We start from the raw sequence: 8,523 nt of genomic DNA, 5'->3' as shown, positions 1-8,523 counted from the left end.
GTTTTAGTTGACACCAGAAGTGTTTGGAAATGTTGAAAGGTCTGAGAGATTGTCAATTAAGTTTTTGCTTGATACATCAAGAAGGACGATATTCGATGTGAAGTTGGAAGAAAGATTACCGCCTAAATTATTGTTTTTAACTGGTAATCTCCTCAAATTGGTTAAATGACCTAGTTCACATGGAAATGATTGAATGAACAGAATCCAAGATCAAAGTCAACTAACTGAGAAAGGTTTCCAAGTTGTAAAGGGAGAAAAGAAGCGAGACTATTGTTAGAAAGATGTAATGATTGCAAACGAGAAAATGAACCAAAGTTCATAGGGATCGGGCCAAATAAGAAATTTAATGATAAATCAAGAGTTTTGAGATTGGCAAGAGATGAAAAAGAAGAGGGTATAGATCCTATCAACATATTCAACGACAAATTTAGAATCGATAGTGACAAAAGTTGCCTTGGAGAATTTAGGATAATCCTTGTAAGAGATCCCTTTTTTCCCCTGCCCAACAAGTATGGCCAAAATGCCCTCTTCCGATCTCCTTCCCCAACTCATACATTGACTCAAAATTCCTCTGGTACCCGAAAGTCTCATCTAACACTTGTTCTCCCTCTCTGCATTCATCTTCATGTATCCTCCCCATCGTCGCCATGTTCCATGTTACCTTTTCCCTTTCCCGTGCCCTACCGTTTCATAATCGTCGACATGTTTACGAGAGAGAAAGAGATGCTGAAAATTCAAATTAGAAGGGCTTGATTAAGATTTGATAATTAACAATAAACAGACGAATTAAGCCAGTCAAGATGATAATTAACAATAAACAGATGAGTTAAGCCGGTCAAGATGATGGTGGTTGCTAGAGTGTTGGAGATGATGGTGGTTGCTAGAGTGTTGGAGATGATGGTGGTTGCCGAATATTTGAACTATAGACGGTGGGGTGGATGTGGGTGAGAAGGGCCATTTATGTAACTATAGTACATTTTAGTAAAAAAAATATATGAAAAATAAAGAAATAAGGGTAAAAAGGTAATTTACTGTATTTAATAGGCTCTATAATTAGATTTAACGACTTAGCACGATCCTTGTAATATCCAAATAACACAAGGAGCAAGTTTGTCCATTTTATTGAAGTAAGATCATAGTGCCTATTATTATGTTGGACCATTTTTGTAATTTTCTCAAAAAAATAAATAAATAAAAATTGAAATGGTCAAAATAGTAGACCTTTGGATAGATCGAGACGTGGTAGGGTATTGCATGCCTCTGATTTCTAGTCAACTATTGTCATATTAGGTGGGTTTCCTATTATTTTCGAGGTTAGGCGTGGATGTATATTGTCATATTAAAAGAAATAGCATATGAACTTGATTCCAGCTATAAATCAACTATTTATATATATATTTTTTCGCCAAAGACCAATATAAATGAAGACGCGCAAGGGGCAGATATAATTATCTCTAAGCAACTCGTTTCTTCTTATATTCTCAAACCATAATCAATAAACATACTCACCATTATCAGAAGAGAATGTCTTCTTCACGTGTAAACCTAGCAAAGTCAGTTATTCCACTGAAGGAGATCCGCTTGGCCACCCAAGACTTTAGTTCAGAAACTCGGATCGGACGTGCTGAATTTGCTAGTGTCTATAGAGGAAAACTTTCTAACCGCTGGCAAAACCAAACAGCTGCCTTCAGACGCTTATATCCAAGTAATTTCAAAGGACATGATGGGTTCCGTAATGACCTTGAGATGATTTCGAGCTTCAACCATGAAAATATCATCCCTTTCATTGGCTACTGTGTTGAAAATAAGGAGATGATTATAGCTTTTGGATACGCTATTAATGGAAGCCTTCAAGATCATTTCCAAGACCCCAATAAAAGACGTTGCCTAACATGGGAACAACGCCTAAAGATCTGCATAGGAGCAGCAAAAGGGCTCGAGTACCTGCACTCGGGTGCTGGAGAGAGCCGAAGAATAATACACAAAAACATCAAAGCAACAAACATATTGTTGGATGATAATTTGGAAGCCAAAATATGTGATTTTGGTTTTAGATCAAGGCCACTTACCATAGATACAACTTATGTCGGTAACAGCTTTTACATGGACCCCAATTATTTTGAAATTGGAAACCTCACGGAAGAATCAGACGTATACTCGTTTGGCGTGCTACTTTTTGAAACACTGAGTGGGATGCTGGCTAATGATACAAGGAGCATTGAAGATCGTAAGCCACAAACTCTCATGAATTTGGTCCGGCGCCACTATGAGGATGGGTTGGACCAGATAATTGATCCGTTTATAAGAAGTCAAATTGATAGTCGTTCTTTCAATACGTTTAAGAAAGTTGCATATCAATGTATTAGTTTCAAATCAAAGGATCGCCCTAAGATGGATACCATCATCAAGAGGATCAAGGAAGCATTGGATATCCAAGTAAGCCGTTTTAATTAATTATATTGCTCCAGTTACTAATTTTTTAGGAGATGTATTGTTTCCTTGAACGGGATATAAATGCCTCATATCTATGTTCAAATGAATTCATACTTACTAAGTTAATTGTCAACCACATAAACAATAAATAGTAGATTTCATTTCTTAGGGATTTTTTGTAGTTGAATGCTATAGGAAAATGACTTACAAGCCCAACGAAGTTTTCAAACCGTTCAAAAAACCTCAATCATGTTTTGTTTGTTCAAGAAAACGCAACCAACTTAACCTTTTGTCTAAAAAAGTCCAACGAAGTTTCCAAACCGTTCAAAAAACCACAATCATGTTTTTTCTGTTCAAAAGATTAAGTTTGTTGAGTTTTTTTAAACAGATCAAACATGGTTTTGGTGGTCTGAGTCAGTTTCCCGATATGGTAATAAGTTATGTCATCTGTTTTTCTTCTTTGACTTCCATATAATTGAACAAAAGTGTAAGTTAGTTGAGCTTTTTTAGACAAAATGTTAAGTTCGTTGGGTTTTTCTTGAACAAACAAAACATGATTGAAATTTTTTGAATGCTTTGGAAACTTCGTTGGCTCGTAATTCATTTTCCCAATGCTATAAGACTATAATAGTTTGGCGCTTCTAAGCAAACTCTTTTGTGTCTATATTTAGTCACAAAAACACGGAGCTGCTTTAACCATTACCATACGAATGAACCGATATCAAAACCTGGAGAGGTGTCTAATCCCACTGAAGGAGGTCAACTTGGCCACAGGGTACAAGAGTCCAGAAACTCGTGTAGGAGTCGGTGGATCTGGTGTGGTCTACAAAGGTCAACTCTCTGAACGTTGGCAGAATCGCACAGCTGCATTCAAATGCATATATCCCACTCGTTCACGAAGAGAGCAAGAGTTCCGTAATGAAGTTGAGATGATGTCAAGCTTCAACCATGAAAATATCATCCCTTTTATCGGCTATTGTGACGAGGGCAATGAGAGGATTATAGTTTCCGAATATGCTATCAATGGAAGTCTTGATCAACATCTAAAAGACCCTAATAAAATCCGATGCATAATATGGGAACAACGCCTAATGATTTGCCTAGGAGCAGCAAGAGGACTCAAGTACCTTCACTCGGGTTTGGGGGAGCAGAACAAAGTAATACATAGAGGCGTCTCAAGTTCAAACATATTGTTAGATGGAAATCTTGAAGCAAAATTTTGTTGTTTTGTTCTGGCAATATTAGTCGACGGAAATCAGCGAGAAGTCTATGAACCTGCTGTGGGTACCCCATTTTACATGGATCCAATTTACAATGAAAGTGGCATCCTTAACACAGAATCAGACGTTTACTCGTTTGGGGTGGTATTATTTGAGATGTTGAGTGGTATGTTAGCTTATAATCGAAGGAGGATTGGTGATGATGAGCCACAAACACTCATAAATTTGGTGCGACACTACTATCAGGACGGATTGGAAAACTTAATTGATCCTCATATAAGAGATCAAATTAATATTCACTCGTTCCATGCATTCAAGGAACTTGCATATCAATGCATTAGTTTGAAGTTAAGAGATCGACCTACTATGAATAGGATCATCAAGAGGATTGAAGAAGCACAATATATTCAAGTAAGTTGTTTTTTTGTTATTTAAAAATGAAAAGTGTGAAATGAATTTCTATTCTTGCATCAGGTTGACGCCTAGTTAAAAAAATATAAACAATAAATGTAACATCTTACGTAATGGATTTATCTTCACAGAACCATGGAGTAGCTTCCACCATTGCTACACCAAGCCACCAATGTCAAAACCTAGAAAGTTTTCTAATTCCACTGGAGGAAATCAAATTGGCAACCAGAGACTTCAGTGCTGAAACTCAGATTGGAGATGGTGGATTTGGTGTGGTCTATAGAGGACAACTTTCTGAGCTCTGGAAACATTGCATAGTTGCTATCAAACGCCTTGATCTCAAAAGTCACCAAGGAAAAGATGAATTCCTTACCGAGCTAAAGTTCATTTCCACTTTTCATCATGACAACATCATCTCCTTTGTCGGTTACTGTGATGAAGACAATGAGATGATCTTAGTTTACGAGTATGCAAGCAACCATAGCCTTGATCATCATCTCCAAGACTTAAAGAAGAGGGGTCGTCTAACATGGTCACAACGCCTCAAGATTTGTTTAGGGGTAGCAAAAGGACTCAACTACATCCACTCAAGTCTAGGTGAAGAAATTAGAGTCATTCACAGAGACATCAAGAGTGGAAACATATTGCTAGATGAAAATATGGAAGCCAAAATTTGTGATTTTGGTTTATCGAAACAATCCCCTAGAAATACACAAGGTACGGAAATCTATACAAAAGCTGCTGGTACTGTTTTTTACTTGGATCCCATTTACCAAGAAAGCGGAATCCTCCATAAAGAGTCAGATGTGTACTCGTTTGGCGTGGTATTGTTTGAAATCTTGAGTGGGATGTTGGCTTACCATCGAAGGAGTTTTGGAGATGGTAACCCACAACCTCTGATAAATCTTGTACGACGCTACTATAACAACGGACTTGAGGAATTAATTGATCCCCTTATTAGAGATCAAATTGATAGTCGGTGTTTTCATATATTTAAAGAACTTGCATACCAATGCATTAGCTACAATGTCAAGGAACGCCCTACGATGGAAACCGTCATCGAGAGGATTGAGGATGCAATGGATTTTCAAGTAAGTCGTCTTATTTAAATATTTGGAAGGTATTAATATTATGCTTTCAAAAGAAAGAATGAAAACAAGGATGGATTGTAAAACGTGATATCTTCCTCTAATATTATTTCATGATATGTATTATACAAAATAATTATTTGTTTGATAAGTTTTGATCGAGAAAGTCAAGCCCATCCCAAAATTAACAAGATGGTTTGCTTTTGATTTCATTATGCGTAATTGGAAAGAAATTAAAGAAAGGAAGAGATGGATGAACGAGTTTGGAATTGAAGCGAACTTTCGGTGAAAGAAGGGGTCAAATTTAATTGCAGACATCGATTTTTTAGAAGGTGGTGTAGGCCTAGAAGGTGGTGTAGGCGTGTAGCAATTGTGAACCATACACTTGGGCTCTTTCATTAGAGTTTTGATAAAGGGACATCTACAATTTATTTAAATTATTAGACGAACGTGTGTAGGTACAAAATTAAAATGAAAAATAATTTAAAAGTGTAAGGGAGGAGGGAGTGATTCCCTCCGAACCTACAGTCACATCATTTTTTCTCTTTTATTTTTCTTCATCTTTCCGAACCCACAATACACGGAAATCTTATCTTTTTGAACCCACTCAACTCACTCAATTAAAAAAAAATACAAAACAACTAAGGTACAAGTTTTAAAACAGATGGTACAAGAGAAAATAAGAAAGAGAAAGTAGAGAGAGATGATTAAGTGGGTTAGTGAAACCAATCAACCCACTTGTTGAAGCAGGAGTGGTACCGCCGATAACTCTATTGCTAATTAAGATTTTATATTTGATTGTTTTGTATTTTTTTTTTTTAATTGAGTGGGTTCAAAAAGATATGATTTTTGTGTGTTGTGGGTTCGGAAAGATGAAGAAAAACAAAATAGAAAAAGTGATGTGGCAGTGGGTTTAGTGGGTTGAGAGGGAATGACTCCCTCCTCCCTAATAGACTATTGATTTTGTTTATATTTAGTTTTTATTTTTTATTTTTTTTAAATCTTATACATCAAACTTGTTGAAATTGTTCATATTTTACCCTTATGATCGGCTGCTGATAAAATATGAAAAAATTTAACAAGTTTGATGGTATATGATGCACAAAAAAAGGACTAAACATAAACAAAATAAAAGCTCTTTTGAAAATCAATATTTGCATGAGAACGTGAGATTTTTTCTGGACAAATTTTTCAAAACCAACACCACCACACCATTCTTAGTACATTGTCTAAGTCAGTCGAACAATAATAAAAAATGATTTTGTTGTAATTTGTATATATTTGTATGTATATAGTTGGGGGTCATTTTTTTATAGTTAGACTAGGTTATCAATGTAGGGAAAATGATATTGTAACACATTAAAGTTTTGTTATTTATCCGATTTGGTCACTAAAGTTATTTTTTTGCGCAATAGACCACTAAACTCATATTTGACCTGTCAATAAGCCATTATGCTCGAATTTATCAGATTACCCGGCAATAAGGCTGACATGGTATTTATAATTAATTTATCTTTATATTTTAGGAGCCACATCATATAATCCACATAAGCAATAATATATTTTGGTATTTATAATTATAATTAATTTTTTAACCTTGGATATATCGGACGTCTCTTTCTTTTTCTTGCCTCCTCCTCCTCCTATGCTTCTTCTTCACGCATCCTTCTCACCTTTGCAAGTGGGTTCCGATATTTGTTGGTTTCCGATTCTGATTTGCTTCTAGTTTCTGATTTCCTGTTTCTAGGTTCTTTTTCCCAATTTGCTAATTCTGATTCTGATTTGTTAGATTAGGTTGACGGCTTCAATGGAGGAGACGGCGTTTGCCATTGATCTGACGCTTACATATCATCAGAATCCCTGATTCCCACCGTCGACTGGTGATTTCACCATCTGTTTTTCCAAAACAGGTCGAAGCTTCAATTTGTGTAAAATTTTTGCTGAAAAGGACTTCCAGTCGTTCTCCATCGTCCCTCTTTGTGAACTCCTTCCATACTTCAAGTTCTTCGGCCTCACAAACAGGTATATCAAGTTCTGTTTTTTATTATGATTTTAGATTAGATAATGGATTTTGTTCTTGATTTGGACTTTTTCACGATTTCCCGATTTTAAATTTTGGGTTTTGTTCTGATTTTGATTCCGACTTTTGCATCTGGGAATTCGTTTTGTTCGGCTTTTGATTCTAGTTTTTGCATCCACGAATTTTTTTCTTCCATATTTGTTGCACAGGCTTCGTTTTTTGCATCTAGGTTTCTTTGATTTGGATAGTATTCATTTTTCCCATCTGTGTTCTTTGACCTCTAAAGGAAAAAATAAGAATCAGGCTTCATTTTACAATATGAATCGTTGAATGCTTTGATTTTTATTTTGCAGATTAAGTAAAGAATTTGGTATTCGATTTGTGTTCTCTTTCAAGAACCCATATGAACGACTGGTTTATGATTTGCGATTTCTGGAACTACTGAGGAAACTGGTGTTGCAGGTCAAATTCATCTGACGTGGAGACGAATTTTTCGGTGGTTATTTATTTCTAGTTTCCGGTTACGATTGCCAATTTTAGGGAAGTTCTATACGAGGGCATTACTAGAGGCAGGGTGAGATTAGGTAGTGTGGGTTGTAGAACACAATGAATTCCATGAACTCCATTTGGTGAACCTGTCATGTCGATCTCCATCTAATTACTTTTTGTGTGCATGATTGTTCTCTGTTTCATGTCCTGCAACATCAATCTCCAGATTTTGTTGGTGGTGGTGAAGGGTGATGGTGGTGGGAGGTGGGTTAGAGGAAAATGAGAAGTGGTGGTTGTGATTCCAAAAGAATAAAGACAAACTAACGTGGATTAACAACATGGTTCCTAAAAAATATAAATAAAAACTAATAATTAATGGCACATCGAAATATTTGATTTTTTAATTTTTAAAATATTCGAAAAAAAAGCCACCTAAGCAAAGGTAACCGGTGAAACCGTTTGATTTTTTATACAAAGTCAAATTATATATAATTTCGATTTATTATAATTTTTAACTATTGTTATATTAAACCAATTAAGAACTATTCATTTGACCTTCAAGTTTCTAATTGATTTAATGGGCTGCTCATTGATTTTCAATATTTATTTTCTATTTCAATTAATTTTGGTTGAAATTTATTTAAATATTTATATATAAAAAATATATTTTATAAATTGTATAAATATGAATTATTTTAAAACAACATTAACCTTTTAAATAATAAATGATGGTATTTAATAATATCAACATTTTTTTGTTTATAAAATTTATAATATACTCTTATTTGTTAAATAAAAATAGATAAAAAGAGTATCACGTAACTGAAAAAGTTTACATTAATGTTAAGAAATAAGAAAATAG

General features: G+C 35.0%; 1 protein-coding gene across 3 annotated transcripts; it reads left to right on the top strand.

Moving 5' to 3' along the window:
• Positions 1 to 1,426: 1,426 nt before the first annotated feature.
• Positions 1,427 to 7,875, top strand: LOC145115600 (uncharacterized). Of its 3 annotated transcripts, none has more exons than XM_079051923.1 (5): positions 1,427 to 2,436; positions 3,105 to 4,064; positions 4,196 to 5,155; positions 6,942 to 7,174; positions 7,526 to 7,875. In XM_079051923.1, exons 1-4 carry the CDS (start codon positions 1,525 to 1,527, stop codon positions 7,014 to 7,016), a joined length of 2,907 nt encoding a protein of 968 aa, XP_078908049.1. In that variant the 5' UTR covers positions 1,427 to 1,524; the 3' UTR covers positions 7,017 to 7,174; positions 7,526 to 7,875. The 3 variants fall into 3 exon arrangements, with proteins under 3 accessions (XP_078908049.1, XP_078908050.1, XP_078908051.1); XM_079051924.1 differs by having other exon boundaries at positions 1,428 to 2,436; positions 6,947 to 7,174; XM_079051925.1 differs by lacking the exons at positions 6,942 to 7,174; positions 7,526 to 7,875 and adding an exon at positions 5,383 to 6,551 and having other exon boundaries at positions 1,428 to 2,436.
• Positions 7,876 to 8,523: the final 648 nt, after the last annotated feature.

Source organism: Lactuca virosa, chromosome 5 (assembly GCF_052849685.1).
Source record: "Lactuca virosa cultivar CGN04683 chromosome 5, Lactuca_virosa_CGN04683_v6, whole genome shotgun sequence".
Lineage (NCBI taxonomy): Eukaryota > Viridiplantae > Streptophyta > Magnoliopsida > Asterales > Asteraceae > Lactuca > Lactuca virosa.
The sequence above is the reverse complement of the archived record's forward strand: the minus strand, read 5'-3'. Positions and strand labels throughout refer to the sequence as shown.